The sequence below is a fragment of the Netta rufina genome (genome assembly GCF_964035555.1).
Source record: "Netta rufina genome assembly, chromosome: 3".
In the NCBI taxonomy this organism is placed as follows: Eukaryota; Metazoa; Chordata; class Aves; order Anseriformes; family Anatidae; genus Netta; species Netta rufina.
Window position 1 is genome coordinate 34826057 of NC_140125.1, and position 23431 is coordinate 34849487.

Below are 23431 nucleotides of genomic sequence, written 5' to 3' on the forward strand. Positions count from 1 at the left end.
GGGGCACGATCCCGAGTGGGGCGAGCTGGAGAGGAGAAGAGAAGGAGGGCGGGGGGGGGGGGGGGGGGCGCGCCGCGCACCCCCTTTTACCCCCGTGGCCTTTTAGCCCAGAGCCGCAAGGACGCGAGGGGAGGAGAAGGAGGGAGGGGAATCGGCGGAGAGGGTGGGACTTCGGCGGAGCGTCTCTCCCCGCGGCCGCGCCGAGCAGTTGCAGAGCGCCGGCGAGCGGGCGGTGGGGCGGGCGCTGCGCTGCGCTGCGCGGGGAGCGGGCGCTGCGCGGAGCCGCCGCTGCTGCCGAGCCGGCGGGGGACAGCGCGCCGCGGGAGCACCGAAACCCTCCCCGGCCACCGGGACCTGCGCTTGGCTCGCCGCCTTGCTTTATCCTCCCGTTTAATTGATTTTTTTTTTTTTTTTCCCTAGACTTTGGATTTTTTTATTTTTTTTTCTCCCTTTCCTTCAAAGCCCCCTCCCTCCCCCCTTTTTTCCCCCTCTTCTCCGCCCCGGTTGCCTCCCTCTCCAGCCAGTTTGGATTTTTTTTTTTCTTTTTTTTTTTTTTTTTTCCACCCCCTTCTGATTTTTTAAAGCGGTGGACGGCCGAGCGGCGGCGGGCTCAGCCCCTTCCATCCATCCCCCCCGGCGGGGGGAGGCAGCAGCCGCCGCCGCGAAGAAGAAGAAGAGGCGAGGTGGGGGGGGGTGGGAGTGCGCGCAGGAAAAGAGATGCATTGAAACTTTTCCCCGCAAACTTCGGCGTGAGTGAGTGCGCGAAGCCCAGAGCGAGCGCGGCGCGGGTGCCTCTCCTTGCCCCGGTGGCCGCTGTGGAGCTCGGATTGCCCGGCGGCGGGGGCCGGGCGGCGGCGGCGGGGCGGCCGCGGAGCCAGCGCTCGGCCCTGCGGAGCGCCCACCGGCAGCAGCAGCAGCAGCAGCAGCAGCGGGGGCCGCCGTATGGAGGGGTGAAGGCGGACACCCCGAAGAGGAACCCCTTTGCCCCCGGAGACCCTCGCAGCGCCCGGCCGGCGGCACCGCAGGAGGGCACGGAGGAGGCGAGAGCGCGGCGGGGCGGCGGGGCGGCGGCGGAGGCGAGGCGGAGCGCGGCGGGCCCCGTTCCTCCGCGGCGTGCGCCGGCAACCATGAACTTTCTGCTCACTTGGATCCACTGGGGGCTGGCGGCGCTGCTCTATCTGCAGAGCGCGGAGGTGAGCAGAGCGGGACGGGGCTTTTGTGCCCCCCGAGCGCGGCGGGGAACGGGCTGGCGCGGGGAGGGGGCGGGAAAAAAAAATTTAAAAAAAATACATATTTTATAATTTTTTTTTACAATTTCCCCTTCCCTCGGCTCCCACCTGCTCGCCCGGCGTGTGTGCAGCTTGGGGAAGGCAGGGGGCGAGGCGCGGAGGGGCCGCGCACATGTGCGCGCATTGCACGCCCCCGCCGTGGGGCTCCGCGGGGCCGGGGCGCTGCGCGGCGCTGCGCGGGGCAGGGGAGGGAAGGGGAAAGGAAGGGAAAAAGGAGGGGAGGCAGCGCGCTGGCTTCTTGCATCAGCCTCTCTCCTCCCGGCCTCGGCTCTCCTGACATTGCAAAAGGGTGTTTCGGCGGTATTTGCCTTGGGTCCCGGCTCGGGTTCGCGCTGCCGTGCGGAGTTCAAAATACCTAGCTGGAAAAACAAATAGAGATCAAAGAGGACAAAATGGATCCTGAATTTCTTCCAGATTGATTTTTTTTTTTTTTTTTTTCCAAAATGCATATCTCCTGCACCGAGATTACAAAACCCCTCGTTTTTTCCCTTCTCTCCTTCCTCGGTCACTTTTACTTTTGCCTCATTGTCATTCCTGAGCGATTAGAAACCGACTCTTCCTCCTTGTCTTTCTCTCCTTAAAAAAAAAAAAAAAAAAAAAGGAGAGAGAAAAAGAAAGGCAGCTTTCTGTGCAAACCTGTCCTATAAATGTGTTTTCAAAAGAGTCAAGAGGGCTGTGTTGCCAAGAGATATTAAGGGGTTTAGACAGAGTGCCCACGTGAAAGTGACTGTATGCTAGGCAGCGTGGATTATGTTTTAAGGGCTATGAGGAGCTAGTTCTCCCCTGCCATTCCTCCCCAGCTCTCGGCGAGCGTCCGGGCCAGACCATCTCCCACAGTGGTGAACATAAACGTCGCTTGCAAACTAATCAGTTATTCACATTGTTTGTTCAGCACCGATGCTGGAAGGTAACTCCCCAATTAGGAGCCATTTCAGCTGTAACCGAAGTCATGCAGGCACTGCACGCTTTGTTTCTAGCCTGTTATATCTCCACTTTCTCCAGTGACAGCCGCACGTTAGGCTGTGCTCGATGGGAACCGGGGCTGAGCTCTCATTAGAGCGTGTCACGGAGCAGCTCCGTGCAGCCTGCCTGCCAGATTTGGCTCGTGGGACGATTCTTTCCGCTCTCCAAGAGTTTTTCCACCGTCACCTAAAACAGGGCTTCTTTGCCTCCCAGCTCCTCAGGAAACTTGCAGAGCAGCGTCTGTTCCCTGGCTGTAGGTTAGACAACTCTGTGTCTAGTGATAATACCCTTCAACCCTCCCCTTGCTCCTTCTCCCCTCCCCTTCCTCTTCCCCGGAGATGAAGCTGTGGATCAGGTAGGGTCCAGGTCTGCCTGTCCTCGGGAGTCGCGTGAAAGCCTCAACGCTGCCTTTCCTCCCAGGCAGGAGGATGGTGCTGCTGAGAAAAGACAGAGGGTAATGGTTGGGGGGGAGCAAAAAAGGAGCAGGGAAAAAAAAATTCCGGGGTGGCGTGGGAAATGTGGGGTGGTGGGAAGTGTTGCGGGGCTAATTGCACGAGAGATCGCGAGATGTGCAGCCAGCCGGGTGATGCGGGCCATATAAGTGCTCAGACGGACAGACGGTGAGGTCTGTCCTTCAGTTCTGTCCTTATTTGTCCGTTGGTCGCCTGGGCACCACGGTGATGGGAGCGTTGGAAATGCCAGCAGATCTCGCGTAGGCAGCTTGACGATGGCGGTGGGCACGGCAGAGAGCGTGGCTCTTCACGCTGGGGCTAGGGGTTTTGTGCTTTGATGATAATATTTATCTGCAGCGTTAATCAGACTGTCGTGCTGAATAAAACCTATCTAGCTAGCCAGGCGCGCTGGAGAGAATTAAAGAAAAGCCCTGGCAAGAGGCTGAGCTGGGAAGGCAGGGGCCAGCACGTGTCAGGCTGCTTTCCTGAAGGCGAGGGAGGAGGGACGCAGGAATCACGGTGCTCCCCCGGGGAAGGCAGCAGGGGGATGGCTCCTTACTGAGGGAGCTGGTGTGGTTGCTCCTGCAGCAAGGCTGGGACAGCGGGGAATTGTGTCCCGGCCCGGGCTGGGTGGCGCTGATGCCACAGGTGTCTGCCTGTGCCTGTGGCACCAGCCCTGCCGTGCAGGAGAGGGAGGGAGAGGTGGTTTGGCAGTGCCACCCTCCCAGCTGCTGGCCAGCGGGCGTGTAGCCCCGCAGGGTGCTGGAGGTTGTGTTTTTGTCCCCTTCCACTCCCCGGTTTCCTAGAGAATAGGGGAAGGCAGCTCCTTCCCCTTCTTCCTTTGTCCGGGGGTCTCAGTGGCGGCATGGTGGCGGGTCCGTGCTGGTGGGGGTCTGGGAGCTCATCCCTTCCCACCCCGCGCCGTGGAGGGACCTGGCTATTACCAGCTGGATTGCCACAGGGAACAGGCAGCGATCAGACACGGAGGGAGGGAGAGCGAGCCTGTGACCAGACTGCTAATGATCACACACCCACCAGCCGCGCTGCCTTCGGCGTGCCTCTGCGCCAGGCCCCGCTGGGAGCCCCCGCAGCCTGCCTCCCGAGCCCCCCCAGCAGCCAGGACCCCACATGGGTCCCCGTCACCTTCCCCGGACCCGCTGTGGGCCTGAGGAAACGCTGGGAGGAGGAGGAGGGCTCCTTCGGGAGCAGGGGAGAGGGGAGCCCGTGCTGGGGTCTCGGAGGGGCTCTCCGATTCCCGGGCGGCCCCGAATCGGGTCTCTTGTCCGTCCTGCTCCGTGTCCGAGGTGCCTGCACCGTGCTGGCAGCTCGCGGGATTACTGATCTCCGTCCGTAGGTACAATGGGGAAGGAGTGCAGCGGGGTCCCCCCGCCGCTTAAGTCGAAACCGCTGAGAAGAATTTCCAGCGCCTAAGACGAAAAGTGCCTTAACTCCTGTCCCAGAGCCCCTCTCAAAGTGGCTGGATTGTTTGTTCCAGTCCTAAACAGTTACAAAGCTCTTTTAATGAGGCTGCACAGATTAGGGGGAGGGGAAGGGAGAGAAAGAGTCCTGGTGGTGGTGGTGAGGGGGGTGATGGCTGGAGAGGAATGACTTGATTAACCTTTTCTCTCCCTTCAGAGAGGAACTTGCTTCCTAATGGCACTTGGAGGAGAAGGGGGACGGGGAAGGTGCAGATACAGACGGTGTGAGGCAGGTTTATTTGCTCGGGAGGGTTTTACCCCACTTCAGGACATGCATTCACTGTGACCTGCAAAGGGCCCAAAAAGGAGCTTCCCCCTGCTCAGCCCCATTCTCTGGGGGGCATTTACCCTGCTCTCGAGCCCGGGGCTTGCTTCCACACCTCTGTGAAATGCTGAAAAGCTATCGGAAACAAATTGTGTTACGGAGCTGTTGGGTAATTCCGAAAGACAGCAGAGGAGAGCGTGACCTTCAGGCTCCCACCGAAGGGCACGCTGGGCCTGCTTGTCCCTTGGAAGGCTTTTGGCTTCCCATCGCCCTTTATGATATGTAGCAGCCTGGTCTCAAGTGAGGCAGAACCCCCTGCCTGCTCTGTTGTTTGAGCGAACGGGCTCGCAGGGCATTAGCCACAGGTGAAAGGCACTGCCAAAAGGGCAGAGAGGTTTCTTGGTATAGCGGGCAGACAGCGTGTTACTGATAGTTCTGGGAAACCTTTTAGGTGACTGCTGAGAGCTCCCGTTCGAGCGCTGCAGAGCTCTGCCGGGGGGGGGAACAGCAACCTCGTCCACCTCATGCTCCTGGCAGGCTCCGTACCGATCCCATTTCCCACCCTACGGGTAGAATTGCAGGTCTAGGTCTAGGTGAGAGCTGGGAGGGTGCTCTGGCTCCCGCGGCGGTGCATTGGGCAGGGAGAGGTGCTGGCCACGCGCAGGTGAGCAGTGAAAGTGTGCGGCTCACGCCTGCTTCCCAACACCCATGCACCACGTGTGCGTGTTTGTGTGCGCCCGAGCACGGAGGCAGGGGGCTTGGCAGCAGGCTGGGCCGCCTCACCCTGGGAACGGGCAGAAGGACCCTCAAGGTGGCTCAGAGCTAATTTCGCTTAGTCCACCACGGTCACTTGGTGTGCGAACCGAAAATCCCTCTGCGAAAGGTCTTGGGAGCGTTGTGACTTGGATAGATCGGCCTGGCTCGTGATCTTCTTCCTGTGCTATGACATGAATGGAGGCTTTTCTGCCCTTGATGCGGTTTTCTTTAGACCCGTAGATCTTTGGGCCCTGTGCGTCTTTGGAAGGCCGCTGCAACCTCTGCTGCCTCCATTTTGTGTGTGCTGTTGCAGTGACCTTCACACTTCAGGAACAAAATTGTTCCCAGGAACCTGCTTTTTAAGCTGTTAGCACGGCGCTGAGGTTAGGCACACAGGCTTTCCTCCCCAGGGACATAACAGATCCACGCGTGGGGTGGCTCAGGTCTGGGCTGCTGCGTTATTCCCAGGTACAGAAGGACGTCGGTTGAAATGAGAAGCAAGGAGTTCGGTCAGGGGGACCTTAGACAAAGGGAACTGTGCACAGACACAAAGGAATGGCTGGGAGAGGGGCTTCACTGGCTCTCTTTCCTCCTCCTTTGAAAAGCTGACACTTCAGGCCGCTCGGAAGGTGGTGCTGCCCTGTGCACAGGGCTGCTAGAAGACTATAGGTGGCAGATTCCCGTTGTGAGCTCGAGGTGGACTTTGCCTGCTCAATTCAGTCCCGTCTCCAGCTGTGCGATCAGAGGGCCTTTTCCTAAGCCCAAATACAGCATGTTGCTGATGAAACAGTGCTCTGCGTGTTTGCATTGCCGCTCTCTTTTTGCACCTCTGCTGAAAGGCAGCAGGTTCCGGGGTGGATGGCGTCACGAAGGTGGCAACATACCTTGCAGAAGTGAAGAAACCCAAGCTTTTTTTTTTTTTTTTTTTTTTTGGTTTTGGTTCAGAACAGAACAGCAGGGGGAAACCTGACTTGGCTGGAAAGTTACGTCAGAGCTAAAACCCTCACGCAGAGCAGGAAGAGTGGAGTTTTTGTTTCACCTGGAATTAAAAAAAGACTTCCTCAGTGAAACGGTGTAATACCGCTCCATCCCAGTCTGGGGGTGGGTTCCCTATTGCTGCTCCCACCTGCGTCAGCGGTTTGGAAATGCCCCTTGTCCCAAGAGGACAGCAGGCGCGAATGCAGAGCTCGAGGCCTCTTTTTGTCCCGGGGAAGCAGCGCAGGGGCTGGGGACGGGCCCGTTAAGTGACAGTGCCAGCGCAGAGGGACACGGGGGGGGATCGCAGCAGTTAGCCGCCCTGACAGCGGGCCAGATAGCGACACCTCTGTGGCCACCGCCACTCGGTGACAGACATCGGTGACATTGAGCGGGGCGCGATGCCCTTTGGCGCCTGACAGCCCTTCTCCCCGCTCCTCCTGGGCCAGATTCACCTTTATGGAGGGGAAGGGGAGGCCTGAAGGAGAAAAGGCAGGCCTGGCGCTGCTCTGGAGGTGGCACCGGGCCCACGGCTTGCCAAGCCCCACGGCTTAGCGCGGGTCAGCGGGAGAAGGTCACCCGCCTTGTTTTCCTCTCCGTGCCCTCGTCTGCTCAATGCTTTTTGCCCCCAGCCGCTGCAAACCCCTCGGGGGGGGCTCCTTCCAAGCCCTCGGGCCCCTTCCCCTGCCCGCTTTCCTCTCCCTTTTCCCTTCCCCGGCCCCGTTCTCCCTGCGGGGCCGAGGATGGGGAGCGGGATGGGGAACAAAAGGGCTCTGTGCCCAGCCCGGCGTGGGGGGCTCCGCGTGGTGACCGCTTTTCTCTTGTCTTTGCAGTTGTCCAAGGCTGCTCCTGCCCTGGGGGATGGGGAGCGGAAACCCAACGAAGGTAAGAGCCGGGTGGCTTCCCCGGGGGGCTCGGGGGAAGGCAGCCGGGGCCCCGGGAGCGGCCAACACCGCCACCTCCCGGGGAGCCGCAGTGGGAGCGGGGGGCTGCGGCCGCCGCCATTAGCCCCGCCGGGGTCGGGGTCGGGATTGGGATCAGGATTGGGATCGGGATTGGGACTGGGATCGGGATTGGGATAGGGATCGGGACGTGCGGCGGGGCCGGGACGTGCAGCGGGGCCGGCCCAGCCTGCTGCGCGCTTCCCATAACTCCGGGGAGAACTGCGTGCGTGCGCTGGTGCACACACACACGCTCATTTATATATATATATATATTTATATATATATTTATGCGCGCACACAAAGAGCTGAGTGGCTGCGAGCAGCCTCCTAGGAATTCGCCACAGTGCCGTAGGAAGGGATTTGTCATCTCAGCCGCCTGCCTCCTCCCCGGAGGCGCCGCTGGTGCCCGGGCGGCCTGGGCTGATCCCCGAACAAAGGCCGGAGCCGTGCCCCGCAGCCCCGGCACCGCCAGCAGTGGCTCTGGGGACAGAGGGGTGGCAATGCAGGGGGACTTCCAGCCTCGTCCCCCAGCTCGGGTTATTGCTGTGTGCAGAGCCAGGCTTGCAAAAAGCACCCTTTTACTCCGCTGTGAGCAAGGGTAAAGGGTTCAAGGGCTGGATGCCATATGGGTTCTGCTTGATCTGATGCTGGCAGCGTAGTAGGGATGGGACCAGGTGATCTTGGAGGTCTTCTCCAGCCTTAATGGTTTTGCGAAACGAGGTGGTGGCTGTGCAGCCGCAGTGATTCTGTGCTGCCCAAAGGCCAGGCTGTGGCCATGTCCTCGGCCCTGTGGGTTTGTGTGAGCAGGCCAGGCGGGCAGTCAGCCACCAAGCTGGTCAGGGGTGCCTCCTGCCAGCCCCCTGCCCGGTGGAGCCCCGTGCCTTGCAGCAGGTGGGCTTCCCATCCGCAGTCCTCCGCTCACAAGTGGGGGCTGTGGACTTGGGGGCCTTCAGGCCGAGGTGATCATCAATCAGCTTCTGTTCTGACCGTGTTTTCCCCATTACCTTGGCAGCAGAGCAAGCCCCTCACTGGAGTGACTGGCTCTGTCGGAGGTCTCGCAGGGTCCCCCCATGGGCTGTGACCTCCAGCGTTATTCCAGCGGGAGGTCAGCAGAGGGCTCTAGCAGTGTGGGCCCAGATTGGCTTTTTACGTTGCACTCTTACTTCAATTTCTTGTAACTGTACTGCTCTGACCAGCTGCAAGGAGCCAGAGATTTGTGGCAGGCAGCGTTTGGGCTAGGTGTCCATTTTGCGTGGCCGAAATTTCCCCGTTTGCTGGCGGGCTGCCGCGTGTTGCGCTTGACCCTTGCTCCTGCTGAAGTCAACAGAAGAAGGTTCAGTGACTCCAGAGGGATCAAGATGGAGCCTGCTGTGAGGCTTATTTTGGTAACCAGTCCCTCTGCTGTTGGTAGGAGAGCGCTAGGGTCCTGGTCTGTGCCGTTTGTTGTGTCTGACCACGTTCCCGGGGAGGGAAGAGTTGAACAGAATTTAATTCCCTGTCACAGGAAGGTTGATGGGAGCAGGGGAGAAGTTGGTGTAGCAACGTGAGCGGTGGGACTCCAGTGCTATTGCCTTGATGCTATTCCTGGCTCTGTTATGCAAATACATCTGCGAGCTAGAAGTCAGGACTCTTGGCATTACCTTCCTGGCTCTGCTTCTGTCCTGCTGTATGACCTTGGCGGTTCTCTCTCTGTACCTCAGTTTCCCCTTGGTGAAGAGGAGTCGATGATGTGCCTCTGTTGTACAAGGACAATCCTGCAGTGCCTTCTGCTGATGCTCCTGGGGTCTTTGGGGTGGGTGCGTAAGGTGACTTTGTGTCTCTGGCCATTTTGTGCTTGCTCTGAGATGTCAAGCTGCAACAGGTTTTTATTTGGGATAGACTTAACTCCAGTTGGAGCCTGTAATTTTAACTTCAGCCCCTACCCTTTTGTGCTCGAGAGAGCCTTCCACATGTTTTGTGGCACGGGAAGTTGTAGAGGAGTTAGACAAACCCTCTTTGTTTGTTCCACGAGAAAAGATTTTCTGGTATAAATAAATGAAACCACCAGCACTTGTGGTTGCACTTTTATTTTTAAGAGAACAGTGTGTCTGTATTGCTGCTAAGCCATTGACGGGGAGGGAGGCAGAATGATCACAGACCTACTCCTTTTCTAGTCTAGCTTGTTCCCACTCGACTGCTCAAAATTTGGACTTAATCCTGCCTGCTGTGGCCATGTCTGCCTAAAGAGCTAGTGTGGGCCCTGGCTGAGTTTTAACCTTATTTCCCTCTCCATTCACAAAGAAGAACCTCTGACTCAAATGTGGAGGTGTTTTACAGAGTAGGGGTGTGGGTTAAATGCGGGATTAACTTTTAACATGGGCTGAGGCCCAAATTGCAGGAAGGGAGCAGGCTAAGCGGTGTTAGTCCTTCAGTGACCTTCCTATGTTTCCCCATGAAAGACAGACGTCCTTCCGTCCCTGCCACAGCCAATGGAAAGGAAGCAGGGACTGAATCAGCCCGGCAAAGTGCGGAATATGACTCCCAGGACATAGGAGTAAGTGTAGATACAGTAGCAGGGGCAGGGCTTTGTTGTGAGGATGACTGTACCTCAGTCATGTGCTCCGGTTTGGGAACTGGCTGTGCAAATGGGCTGTGGAGCGCCGCACAGCCTCCGTGCGAATGCTCTGTGTCCAGTGACATCGAGGCAACGCGCCTTTTGTGGCAGGACATTCTGACTGGCAGTCGGATAAAGAGTCCCTGTTCCCTCTTCCGAGGCTGATTCAGACTTTGGAAAATCCTCCTACGTTGAAGTAAAGGCAAAAACTCCAGTGCTGATAACGGGAGGCGTTTGGTCCTGTCAGATCTCCCAGATCTCAAGTATAGTTATCAGGGTGCAGCCATAAAAGTAAAGGCTCCGCAAAATAAATCAAATGTGCTGTTCCGTGGCCATGGTGTAATCTAGCACTGTGGACTCGAATCAGTTTCACTTCAGTTTTCTGCCTGGTTTCGGTTTCTGCCTCTTTATGTGCTCCAGAGGGATTCAGTGAGCAGCAGCTGCTCTGCACAGGTAACTATCGCTTTCCCGCCCTCTTTTCCTCCCTCCTTCCCTTTGCAGTGGGTCTGGAAGCATTCTTTTACCCAGCGCTGTGCTTGTATTGCCGGAGTTCCCGGATCCTTTCTGCTGGCACAGTGTGAATAATCAGCAGTGCAGTTCAGCGGCTGTCACTGTGCCTGCAGAATTTCCCACATATTAAATTGTTCCACTTGTTGGAGCACAGGCAGGGACTAAGGTCACTCTGAAGGGGAGCAGGAAGAAGGAGGTAGCACAGACAAGATCGGAGGACAGGCAGGAGGCACGCTGCTGCTGGGGGAGGAGGGAAGAGGAAGGGAAGGGACAGGGAACAGAGGCATGCTGTCTTTTAGGCTAGGAATACCAACAAGCAGTCCATGCCTGCCAGGCTACATTTCCTTTTCACAAGCCACTTTCTCTTTTAATAGCTGCTCACGCTCTCTGACACTTCAAACTCCCTGGATGGGAGCTCCTCCCCTCTTGTACCCGCTCTCAGCACTGTGGCACTGTCAGCTCTGCATGACCTAGAATTAACTTTCAACAATTAACTGCGGGCTGTGAGCTCCAAGCCCTGCAGCTTTTGCATTTTTGTGGCAAAGTAACCTTTATGCCAGTTTGTCACAAGTTCAGGGCGCTTTAGAAACGCTTACCAGAGACCATTTTTCCATGATGCAAGCAGTTTGTGCTTATCACTCCGAGTTATCAACCTCGGTGCTGTAGGACTCTGCATGCTGTACAGGTGGATCATTATAGCGCATAACAGCACGGGGCAGGCACTATCTCTTGGTGCACACGCTTATCCTCTGCTCTGTTTGAGACAACTTCCTTTGCTGCCTGCATGCTGGTGGAGCTGGGAGGCCTGGAGGGCTCCAGGTACTGGCTGTTTGCAGAGGTGGGTGAGCAGCTGGGTTTTGTGCGTGTGTACTTTATCTACCCTATCTCTCATCTCTTTAAATCTCTCCAACCCTTGACCAAGCAGCAAGACGAAGCTTTGGCAAGAGGCTGGGAAACATTGAGAAACGCTTGTGAAATCAGCGCAGGTCGCAAGCAGTTAGCGTTTGCTCCATTCAGAGGGAAGGCAGGGGATAATGGCAGATCCACCCCGTTCCCCCTCCCACATTGCCTTATTGTGGTTCAGGGGCCAAGTGTGTGGTCTGGGTAATCCTGGGGGTGTTGTGGGCTCGCTTCGAGTCTTCCAGGTGCTGGCTGGCTTCCTTGCTCTGGGAGAGTGGTCGGTGCAGAGACGGGGAGGCTGCGATGTGTAGCAGGTGCTGTCGGTCTCCTGGAGGTGGATGCTGTGTGTGGGCAAAAGCTGTAGCTGGCGGGGCAAACGAAGCCACATGGATGCACTGTTCACAGCTGTCTCACCGTTCTCAGGGCTGTCTCTGCACTGAGGTCTATAGAGAGGATGCTTCTGTCTCTGGCTTATGCCCCTGCCTCCTAAAACCTCTGCTTTTGACAGAAGGTAAAAGTGAAGGGCCTTAATCCAGAGTGCAGGTCATCTGCAGCAGCCTCAGGTGCTTTTTGGCACGGCTCCTTTGCTTAGAGGCAGCATGGCTGAGAGTGTGGGGAACAGCAAGGGGACAAGGCACCTGTGGGATGCATCATGCTGCCAGGGAGGGCCAGTCCAAAGAGCGAAGCTCTCCGGTCCATCTTGTCTCAGTCCCGAAGCAGCAGGAGGAAGGGCCATTTCCTTGTCTTCCCCTGCTGATTTGGGGTGTGGGTGGGAGGGAGAGAGAGGGTGGGTGAGTAGGGCAGAGACGAAGGACATAGGCCTGCAAGACTGTTAGTGAAGAGCATAGGGTAGATGTGTTGCAACTGTCTGGCTCGTTCTAAGGGGCAAAGCACTAGACATTCTTGAGCTAAGTTTGCATTAACTTATTCCCTCCATTCCTCCCTGTAGTTATCAAATTCCTGGAAGTCTACGAGCGCAGTTTCTGCAGGACAATTGAGACCCTGGTGGACATTTTCCAGGAGTACCCTGATGAGGTGGAGTACATATTCAAGCCATCCTGTGTGCCTCTGATGAGATGTGCGGGTTGCTGCGGCGATGAGGGCCTAGAATGTGTCCCTGTGGATGTGTACAACGTCACGATGGAGGTGAGGGCCCAACTTGCGAGCTGGCATGCTTGGGTGGAGGAGGCAAGTCACCCGTCACAGCCACCCCAAGAGATACAGAAGCTAGGAGCAGGCAGAGGAGCATTTCTGCAAAGGAGCACTTCACGCGTAGAGAATGCAGAGGAGCATTTCTGATGCTGTTATCTCTGAGGCCCCGGAGAAGACGCTCCCCAGACCTTTGCTCTACCTTAACTCTGCATTTGGTCCACACAGCTGTTGCTCTGAAGGCAGCTGAGTAGGGCAGTAGGGAAAAGCCTGTCAGTACTCTCTCCCGGAGGGCATGCGAGGTCAGTCTTTACCAACAGAGCAGGGGATTTGGGTCATTAGCTACACTGGCACAGCAGGGGTGGAAAGGGTCTCTAAGAAACACACTGCTTCAGTGTCAAGTGGAAAAGCCTTTCTGCCTCTGGGCGTCCTCCTCCTTTGTTTGGAGGCTGCTGAATTCATTTCTTGGAAGAGACAGGGACTGGCCGTGATAGCAAAGGCTGGGCACACGGGGAAGATACAGACTCTGCTTAGAGAGCATTGTCACTGCCCTTGCCTGCCAGCCTCGGTTCCAGCTTGCACCCACCGTGGTGCTAGTGTCCATTACCCTTAGCCTGTAGCTCCCTCACCTACTTTTGTCCCTCAGCCTCTTGAAAGGGCACTGTAAATATTGCCATCAGTTTTTGATATGGAGGAGAGACGTGCAGGACTGCGTGATTACCAGCCAGTGCTTTTCACTTGTGACCTCGGCTGTGTTTGAACTCTGGCAGAGAACCTCTCGGTGTCCTTCCATGGTTCCCCTGTACTGCTTTTCCACTTGCATGCTCCAGCCTGGGCCAGAGCCTACTAGCACGCTGTAACTAAGGACAGTTTCCTTCTTACCATTCCTTGCTGAATTATGTGTTTTGGCTGGCGTGCCTGCATGCCTGGGAAGGGTCAGAAGCACTTCAGGAGATCTGTGGTGCAAATGCTAGAGCTCGTGGTCCAGCCAGGTTCTGGGTTGAGAAACTGTAACATCACATGCCTGGCTTCCCATATAACTTCCCTGCAGGCACACGGAGCTGGGGGCTGGGCGAAGCCTGGCTCTGCAGGGGTGTTTTAAGCACAGAGCACCAGATTTGTTCTGTGTGTCATCTCGCGGAGAAGGTGACGTGTCAGCCGGGAAGGAGTGGTGGCTTAGGGAACAGTAGTCAGATGTGGAGCTTTCGCTTTGGGCCTTTGCTTTAGACTGAAACGTGCCTCTCTCTGGGAGCAGGCTGAATGCTCCGTTACTGTCTTGCTAGTATTGCCCAGGGACGGCTCAGCGAGAATCTTACTGTGGTGTTAACGCCCTCTCCCATGCCTGTCTCCAAGGCAGTCCACCAGTGCTGGCACCTTGCATGCATGAGCAAACAGAGCTTTGGCACGAGCCTGGTGTTGCCGCTTGCTTGTGATCAAAGGGCCTTCTCTGACTGGGAGAACGGGGCCTCAAAGCCAGCTCAAACTCTGCCATGCTCTTCCCAGGAGCACCTGGGGTGCAAGTGCTTTGCCGCGCAGCGGGCTGATTTGGAGCTGTGAGTATAAATAGTGAATGGGCAGTGACCCTCTCTGTTTCTTTCATTCCAGATCATGAGAATTAAACCCCATCAGAGTCAGCACATAGCGCACATGAGCTTCTTACAGCACAGTAAATGTGACTGCAGGTGAGAATGGAGCAGCGCTGGGTCCTCTTGCAATAAACTTACTCTGAGCCTTTCCTTCTTCCTGCCGTTGGGTTGGGACTGTTGTCCAGAGGCTTCTGCGGTCTCCTCAGGTGGTTTGCAGTGGGATGGCTGAGCCTGGGAAAAGAACTCTGCTGGCGAGGCTCCTCCGTCTCTAGATATGGCAGGTGGACAATGCTAGCCTGCAGCCTGGGGTCTTGTGGCACTGGTGAGGTGCAGCAGGAGAGCAAATGCTTTGAGAAGGACTGCTTAACCTGTGCCATGGGCATCCTGCAGCAGCAGCTGTACACGTCCTCTTCCCTGTGCTTGCGGGAACTGGGAATAATACTGGATGTGTATGTGGTATGCGCCCTTCTAATGAGGCCTTTGTTCTTTCTTCCTCCACAGACCAAAGAAAGATGTCAAAAATAAACAAGAAAAGTAAGTGACAAACCTTTCCTCCTTTCTCTTTTGGTGGTTGGTTGGCATTTCCTCTCCCCACTGCCCCTTGCCCTTTTCCTTGATTGGTTGGAGATACTCACTTGGAGAAGGTGTTTTTGGAAATGGCATATGGTAGTGCATGGGGCGACACTCTGAATCCGTTCCAGGTGGGCACAGAAACCCAGATCTGACGGTCCTTCCTTCATACCCCAGACCTGGAGCTTGCATGACCCACGACCATGGCAGTCATTCCTAATGCTTTACCCAGAGTCAGGGAAGTCCCGTCGTGTGTGTCCTACCAGAATGGATTCAAGGTGCAGCCCCTGTTCTCCCTTCCCTCTTCCTGGGGTGTTTCTGGTTACTGCAAATCGCTGCCTTTCTTTATTATTAATTTTTTTTCTTGCTGCTTGAGTGAGAACTTGCTGGCTTCTTTCACAGCAGCTTGGGTAGGAACTCTGCTGGCTACAGGGAGAGGTGGCAGTGGAGGCCTGGTGGAGGCAGGACTGATGCCATGCACGATGTGATGCTGGTTTTGGTGGGGTGGGGGCCTGGGTGGGTATAAAAGGAGATGGATCTCCTAGCTGGGTCTCGGTGGAGGCTTTCAGGAGAGGTTTTTTTCAAGCTGATGGATTTACTCTGGTGACCTGAAGAAGGTTAAGGCACAACCTTCCCTTTCCTTCCTCCCCGAAGTAAAAAGGTTATGGAAAGTAGATAAATCGGCTCTCGCCCTGCGGTAGTTGCAGGGACAATCACAAAACATGGAAGAACATGGAAAAATAGAGCAACCTCTCTGGCTGAGAGGGTCAGCCGGAGAGCGCACGGCTGGGATAGCGGCTCTGCCACTTGGAGGTGCGGAGTTGGAGAGGAAAGGGGCGACTGCTGGGCGATGAGGCTGAAACAGAGAGAGAGAGAGAGCAAGCGGGAGAGTGAGAGAGAACTTCTTTCACCCCTCTCCCGGCGGCTGTGTACTTCTCGCCGCCTTCCAGCCTCTCCTCCTCCCCCGGGCAATCCGCTCGTGGCTGCGTCAGGCAGCCGGCGCTCCTCTCTGTGCAGGGCCGTGTCGGGGACGGTCGGTCTGCGTGGCTCTGTGGTCTGAAGGTGTGCGAGAGTTGTTGGGTTGTGTGCGCTCTGGTGAGGATGGGGTGTGGGTGAAGCAGCCAGCCCGGCCTGTGTTGCAATTCCCTTTCCTCTTCTAACAGCACCTTGCCTGCTCTTTGCTGGTTCTGCACTCCCCCGGGGAAGGAAGGGAAGGGATGGGAGAGATTGCTGTGCTTTGACTTGCTCTCGATTGAAAGTCCTGTTATATTGGTGCCCCTCTCCTCCCTTCAGGTCGATTTTCCTCCCCTCACCGCCTCCCTGTGACTCCTGACACGTAGGGCAGAGGCTGGGAGCGAGCTGATGCTCGGGCACTCGTTCCAGCGAGAAGACTTGAACGGGGCCTAAGGAACACCCGTGGTGCTTTCCCTTCTGCCCCCCCAGGTCCCCTCCCTCCACAGCTCCCTCCCGAGGTGGGCTGCGCCAGGGAAGGAGGGAGTCCCTGCTGAGCTGCCGTGGTGCCCACGTGTCTGACGAGCCCCGGTGCTTTGCCCAGGGCCTTCTCCTCGCATGCTTCTCCCTTGGTGCTGCTCTGACGTGGCTCGAGGAGCAGCGCAGGCTCCAGCCTCCCTCCCTCTCTGTGCTCTCGCTGGGCTGTAGAGGTCCATGGGTAGTGTCCTGGCCCTGTCCCGTCCCAGCTCCTGCCCCCAAATCAGGAGCAAGGGGTGAATTTTTAAGAGAGTCAGTGCCTTGGCTCCGTCCGCTCATCAGGCCCATGTGGAAAGCGAAGGGAGGGAAGGGGTGGGTAAGGGAGAAAAGGAGCACAGGCCTGAAGCCTCTTGCTGGTGATCATCTCCTGGGTGTCATAGCTCGGTCAGGCCTCCCTCTTCCTCCTCTGGCACTCGGGAAGGAGGCTGCTGGAGGGGCTGCTAGCAGACAGCGAGGTCTCCTGGAGCCCACCGAGCCACAGGCAGGCAGCGGGGTGGGCGAGCAGAGCCCACAGGCTAGGTGACCCCTTCCAAGCAGCATTCTCCCCCCTTATCCCAGCGTGCTGAGCCCATCCCGTGGCAGAATTATCACCATCCCCGGGCTGCCCGCTCCTCGCCACCAGGTCAGGGCGCTTTCCTCTTCCCTGAGGGAGCCCCTCCACGCAGGTTGCCCCTCCTCAGCCAGCGTGCACCTGAGCTTGTGGCCCGGGATGGCTGCCTGCGCTCGCTGCGTGACGCTTTCACCAGGCTTTCCATTCCCTTTCCCTCTCCCCTGCCCCACTGCCCCTCTCCGGGGGCTGCGAGGACCCTCAGAGACAGCCCCGCGTGGAGGTGGCCTCTGCGCACGCCGTGTCCCCTGGCGCTGGCTTGGCTGCGGGCAGGCTGGGTGCGGTGCTGGCAGGAGCGCAGGAGGCCAGTGAGTGTGTGTGCGAGGTGGAGATCTGTGCTTCTGGAGATCTGTGCTTCTGGAGATCTGTGCTTCGGCCCCGGGACTTGCCCTCCTCCGGTCCTGCCTCATGTGCTTCCCCCTCCCAGCAAGGCACATGGCTGTGTTTTTTTTTTCTCCTCTTCTTCCTTGCGTTTTCTTCCGTTTTCTCTCTCTCTCTCTCTCTCCCTTTCTTTCCTTCTCTCTCTCTCTCTCTCTTTCTCTGTTTTTTTTTTTTGTTTTTCTTCCAGAAAATCAAAGCGAGGAAAGGGGAAGGGTCAAAAGAGAAAGCGCAAGAAAGGCCGGTACAAACCACCCAGCTTGTACGTTTGTGTCCTCTGCTTGTAGACTCTCTTCCCTCCCTTTTCCCCAAACCAGTCCGCCTGCTTGCTGCTCACTCAAAATCTCACCCTCCCCTCCCAGTCACTGGTGGGCTGCAGATCCCCTCAGGGGCAGCGCTGGCGGTGGCACCGCTCCGGCACCGAGGGGTGTCTCAGGGAAGGCGGCTCTCGCTTGCTTGGCTCTCTCTAATCACCCCCGGCGAGGCTCAGGAGCGCGGGGCGGGGTGGGCGAGCTCTCTGCACCTCTTCTCCCGCTCCTTGGGCTGCGGCTCTTGTCGCCTGCTGTCCCCCCACTTGTGCCCGTGCTACGACGACTGGCGGCGGGCAGGCTGGTGCCTGCCGTGCATGGGTGTGTGTGCGTGCGTGCGCGCGTGTGCCTGCGTGTCTGGTGGAGTCACAGGCGGAGAGGAGAGGTGGGACGGTGGGGAGCTGGAAAAGGGGTGCTGGGGAACCGGGGGGCTCTCTCTCTCTCTCTCTCTTTTTGTCTTTCTCTCTCTCTCTCTCCCTGCTGGTTTCGGTGGCTTCTCTCTCCCTGTCTCTCCCCCTGTCTCTTTCGCTCTGCCTCTCACGGTGGTTCACACAATTCTGCATTGAAAGCTCACGGCCCTTCCCTCACGGGAGAGACTCCTAGGTGGCAAGGCTGGGACGGGGCTTAGAGAAAAGAGGGCCATGCCGACTGTGGGGATAAGCACATGATGCTGCTTTCCAGGGGGGAGAGACCCTGTGTATTTAACTCATGTAGCCGCTGGCCTCTTTCTACTCGAATAGCCCACTTCAGAGAACGCCTTTCATTGATACCTCAATAGCTGGTTGGGACCTCTCACCTTCCCATCCTTGCTTCCCCCCTTCCTCCTCCCTGTGGCCTGTGCCGATGGATCCAATGCAGCATTTGTGAATACTGTGCAGAGCCTGTTCTCTTTTCTCTTTACGCTAATGCCAAGGGGTGCTGTCCTGACCAGGTTCTGGGGCTGCCGGGGTGCTGCTGGAAAACCAGCAGCCCGCGACGCTCCAGTGGGCAGCATGGGGGCTGCGGGAGGGGGCAAGGGGATTGCTTTGATGTTTAGGGTGTTGCATGTGTATTTTCTTTCTGCTGAAGCGCTGTAGCTTAGACATCTTTCCTTTTGCCTTTTTGCAGTCACTGTGAGCCTTGCTCAGAGAGGAGAAAGCACTTGTTTGTACAAGATCCCCAGACCTGTAAATGTTCCTGCAAATTCACAGACTCACGTTGCAAGTCGAGGCAGCTTGAGTTAAACGAGCGCACTTGCAGGTTTGTGTCCTGAAGGATGAAAGAGAAACACACAAAAAGAAAGAGAGAGAAAGAGAAAGAGGGGGGAGCTTGCTTCCTGCTGACTTCTGGCACCAGTGCTATATGATTACTTCGTTTGTCTATCCCATGTGGGCCAGAGGGTCTATCTGAGATGAGGACAGAGATTCCCTGTGTCAGAGGGCAGCTCTGCGTTTCGGATGCGCTGTCAGGACTTGGATGGGGATGGCTCCCAGAGACAGGGCATTTGTGTCTAAGGTGTCCATTCCCCTAGAACAAGGTAACGGAGTTCATGCTGCTGCAGTAGCCAGGGGGAGGGTCTGCAGCCCTCTGTGCATTAGCTGTGTGCAACTCTGAGAGGGTACTGTTGTACAAAGCCAAATCCTTCCTAGCTGACTAGGATTTCACCACCCCTGTCTTCCAAGCCCTTTCTGGATGGCTTGCGGACACTCTGCAGTGTGCAGAGTAGGGAAGGCCAGGCCGGGAACCTCCCTCACCCTCAAGGATGTCCTCATACTCTCATTTGCCTTTGTGTTCTTGAAAGCCAGGGAGAGGGCCCTGTCCTCTGGCACTGTGCTCACAGTGTACTGTCCACGGCTTGGCCAGAGTGGTGGTTTGAGGGACTCAGGGCTGTGATGTGGGATACAGCCTGTCTCTAGGTGAAGGCAGGCCGGGGTCTGTATTTCAGATGCCAGGTGAGAGGTGCAAAGACACCGGTTAGTGTCTGCTCAGAAATCCACACTGTGCATGCGTTGTCTGAATGCTACTTACCATGCACCACCCGTGGCATGGGCACGTGCAGAAACCGATTCCTGGTTCTCACCTGAGCACTGTGGTGAACTCAGTGGGGTCACTTGACTCGCACCAGCTGCGTGTGCACCTCTGGTGCGTGATCATCCTACCTATCCGTAGAGAGAGGCATAGAGGTGGGTTTGCTAATGAGCCCTTGGTTGTGCCTCCAAACTCAACTCACAGAGATCTAGGAGCTTCCTCCTGCCAGAATATTGCAGGAGCAGTGGCTGGATGAGAAAGAATGAGGGAGAGAGATCCAGGGTCCTCACCAGGGGCTACATCCTGACAGAGGAGACATCTGTTTGCCTGCCTAGAATTGGCTAGGTGACTAGGGCTGTGCTTCCCTTAAGTGTGAAAGTGCTGTGTGCCAAAATCAGGGAGGCATCTAGGCACTGCCAGAGTGCTGGAAACTGCTCTGCAAACAGAGGAATTTTCTGGGGTTCTGTAATCCGAGTGGGAAAGTAATTGATGGAGGGGCCAGAGTACAGCAGCTTCCAGAGTTACACTTCTCCCAGTGAGCATAGCCCCCGAAGAATGAGACCAGACCCAACCTTGTTTTTTTTCCCTCTGGTCCTGCTCCCTATCCACAGAGTAACGGGAAATTACCCTACAGAGTTTGAAGAGTGAGAAACAGTACAAAGTACAAAGAAAAACAAACAATACCCCAAAGAAGTCATGATGACAGAAGGGGGTTACTTGCTTCTTTTACTAGTCGCTCCCTGTGGTGGGATAGTTGGCACTCAGGGAGATTTCCAGACCTGGTGTGTTGGCCAGAAAGATAGGAAGGAGTCGTAAGAGTGGGTAGCTTATTTGTTTCCAGATAAAAAGCTGGTTAAGCTGTAGTTCTTCCTGTTCCATCTCTTTGTAGAGTTAGAATTGGGCCCTGGAGGGGAGGGCAAATTTTTGTTTCTCCTGCCGCTTCTTCAGGCTGCTGCTGCTGCTCTTCTGTGGCGCTAACCCCTGCTCGTGGCAGCCAGTGAAATGAGATGCATTTTCTTTTCACCTTCTCGCCTGCATGAGGCTTTGTTGTCTGCATTGCTTCCAACCCAAACAACAGGCTAGGTGGGGAGCTGAGGGAGTGTGTCCTTCTGCATGCGTTGCTTAGCCTTGTTTTTGTGTGTGTGTGTGTGTGTGTATCTATGTGTGCATGGTGTGAGAGGGTGCAAACAAGACACTCAGCTTGTGAGCGAGGAGACCTCTGGTTCTGCTCCTAAATTTACCCCTGTACCAGTGTCCCCCCACATCTGGGTGAGCCTGGGGGAGTAAAATTCATCGACCCATTCATGGGTCGAGGTTCTCCACTGTTCTGCCCTGACTGCACAGCACTTCACCCCACCAGTGACGTCATGCCATGTCCTAACGCCATATGCTCTTAAACACATCAGTCACCTCCCTTTCTCCCCTTCCCTGTCCTACCTGCACCCCCGTCACAAACGTTAATCTCTTCTCTCTTTCTTTCCTTCCCTCTCCTCTCTGACAGATGTGAAAAACCGAGACGGTGAGCAGCGGAAAAGAAGGGGGAACAGCCCTGTTTCTGGAGCCTGATTTCTCGCCTGGACAGAAAAATACAAAACAAAACACTAATCCAAATGAACCCTAAAAATGAAGGATCGGTAGAGCACAGCACTTTCAGTACGGACGATGGACTCCGGAAGGAACATTCCCCAAGGCACCCGCCGCACAGAATTCACCTTTGGGTTTTGAACTGTTTTATTTTATTTTTCTTTTCATGCTGCTAAATAACAGAGCCAGGAAGACTATAGGGGTGTATTTGATGGGTTTTCCCATGCATACATATATATGTGTGTATACATGCATATACATATATATATATGTATATATATTTTAACCACATCTATATATACATATATGTATATCTTAACCACACACACACACACATATATATATAATATATATATATATATACTGATTATTTTTTTTAACATTGCTAATGTTATTGGTGTCTTCACTGGATAATACTCGACTGCTGTGGACACAAGCGGGCTACTTGGGGCATAAGAAACAAGCTAAGACTGGACTTGAGTAGAAGCGCTGGGTGTAAACTTCTTAACTCTAACTGACTTGTGCGGCCTCCGCTGTTTCTCTGTAGAGTGTGCTGTACCATAAACCACCTTCTCCTTGCCTGGGACAGGAAGGAGAGGTGATGGAGAGGATGGGCAGGGAGTTCCAAAGAGCGGCATCCTAGGGTGCGATGGGTCAAAGGCCAAGGAAATGGCCATCTGCGTGATCAAGGATTCCTCCTCCCCTCTCTTCCCCCAACCTTCGCCCTTACTCGTCTCATAACCTGCCTGCCTTGCTGGGACATGGGATGTCAGTGTACATTTTGCGTTGACTTTATTCGCTATAGAAACTTCGCCAGAGAGGCAATGCTGGCTTCTCTTAAGGATGGTGGGCAGCTGATGCGCACTAACTTTCCATTCAAGGAAGTATCACAGGAGTCTAGATTCCCCGCCCTTGGTGGCTGCAAAAGGACATAAGGCCTACAGTGTGCTGAAGCAAGAATGGGGACCGGTGCATAGCCACACAATTGTTCAGCACTGTCTGCTTTCTTCATGCACAGAGCTGCCATTCAAGAGCATCCAAGATGCTTATGGAACATTTCTGGAAAGGGATATTAATCAAAAGTATATACACAGTAGGGGTGTGTGTGTGTGTATGTGAGCGTCAAGATTTTTTTTAATGGCGTACTGTAAATATCAGGCCCTTTTTCCTGCTCTTGGGCTGGGGAATCAAATGTGAAGGCAGCAGGAATCCCCAAGCCATGTCTGAAAATCTTGGCTATGTGTGTATCTGCAATATACGCTGTGGTGTATGTGAAACCCACCTTACACACGCGTGCACACACACACCCCTGAAAGCGTGTTTGTACATCTATGTGGATATATATAATCTAGTTCTGTGATTAAAATTAATAATAATAATAATAATAATCAAAAAGGTACTCGGTCTGTGTCAGAAATCTGCCAAACATCATCTGCAATTGAATTTTTCAACGCCTGATAATGTACAACACGGAAAGCTTCCAAAAAAGACAAGACAGTCTAAAAACAGACTCACAACAAGTGACTACTAACCACTAGGAACTCCCCATCTGACCGATGGCTTTCAGAAGGAGAAAAAAAACACACGGGTGGGTGCTTGCATCTGCAATGTATAATACTTATGCTGCATCGTGCGCAAGACAGAGGCTTCCGATGGGGGGGGAGGGAAGAGAAAGTGTTTTATATACTTATTTAATATCCCTTTTTAAATTAGAAATTAAACAGATAATTTAATTAAAGAGTAGGGATTTTTCAGTATTCTTTGTTAATATTTAATTTCAACTATTTATAAGCCGTACCTCTTTTTTTTTTTTTTTTTTTTTTTTTTTTTTTTATTTGTACTGGTTGTGTATAAATTTAACCTTCCTGTTGTCCCATCCCATCTCTCCCCAATTGTTGGCAGAGTCAGTAGCATGTTATGGGCAGTTATTTAATTAATTTCTCTAACACCTACCCCTACACATTCCTATTGAGACAAGGGTTAGATATACATCTACATACTATATATATATTTGGCTATGTGTTTGTATATATATATATATGTTTATGTATATGTGTGATTTGGATTAAATAGACGCTACGATTTTTTTATATATGTAAAAAGAAGAGACAGGAAAAATAGAAAATTCTACATCTTGAATCTCTCTCCTTTTTAATTTTAATATTTGTTATCATTTTATTTATTGGTGCTACTGTTTATCTGTAATAATTGCGGGGAAAAAAGATATTAACACTACATATTGTGTCTAGTGAATTTTTTCAAGATATTCCTTAGTACATATTTATTTTTAAACAAAGAAATTACAGATATATCTTAAAAAAAACGACGACGACGACGACAAACAAACTTTTTTTGTATTAAAGAATTTAATTCTGACCTTGATTTCCTTTGCCTTCTCCTTCTGCCTTGCATCCTGATTTTCTTCCATTGTGTAGCAGACCCTCCAGCATTGCCTCTGGAGGATACAGGGCTCCAGCAACCTGCCAGTTGGACTCTTGGATTTGGGCCCAGAGCCTCCAAAAGCATCTAGGTACCTAAAGTCCCTTGAAATTACTGGGAGGTAGGCACCAAAATACTTTTGTGAAGCCCAGCCCAAGTTCCCAGCTCAGTGAGAAGAGGGTGGTCTGAT

The 23431-nt window shown here is 54.6% G+C and overlaps 1 protein-coding gene across 8 annotated transcripts; it reads left to right on the plus strand.

Annotated features, from left to right (window-relative positions):
- Positions 1-201: 201 nt before the first annotated feature.
- On the plus strand, positions 202-23184 carry VEGFA (vascular endothelial growth factor A). 8 transcript variants are annotated; one of them, XM_084284805.1, is made up of 9 exons: positions 202-1193; positions 7012-7063; positions 12075-12271; positions 13880-13956; positions 14362-14394; positions 14562-14708; positions 17094-17165; positions 18319-18450; positions 20720-23184. In XM_084284805.1, the coding sequence occupies exons 1-9, from the start codon at positions 1128-1130 to the stop codon at positions 20739-20741; spliced, it is 798 nt and encodes a 265-aa protein (XP_084140931.1). In that variant the 5' UTR covers positions 202-1127; the 3' UTR covers positions 20742-23184. The 8 variants fall into 8 exon arrangements, with proteins under 8 accessions (XP_084140931.1, XP_084140933.1, XP_084140934.1 ...); XM_084284807.1 differs by lacking the exon at positions 18319-18450 and having other exon boundaries at positions 405-1193; XM_084284808.1 differs by lacking the exon at positions 14562-14708 and having other exon boundaries at positions 405-1193.
- The last annotated feature ends 247 nt before the right edge of the window (positions 23185-23431 follow it).

Bases quoted from the DNA above. Each gene is read 5' to 3' on its own strand.
- VEGFA (XM_084284805.1), top strand. From the start codon at position 1,128: ATGAACTTTCTGCTCACTTGGATCCACTGGGGGCTGGCGGCGCTGCTC. The intron at 7,064-12,074 runs GTAAGAGCCGGG...TCCTCCCTGTAG, and splicing joins GGAGCGGAAACCCAACGAAG to TTATCAAATTCCTGGAAGTC. The intron at 17,166-18,318 runs GTACGTTTGTGT...GCCTTTTTGCAG, and splicing joins CGGTACAAACCACCCAGCTT to TCACTGTGAGCCTTGCTCAG.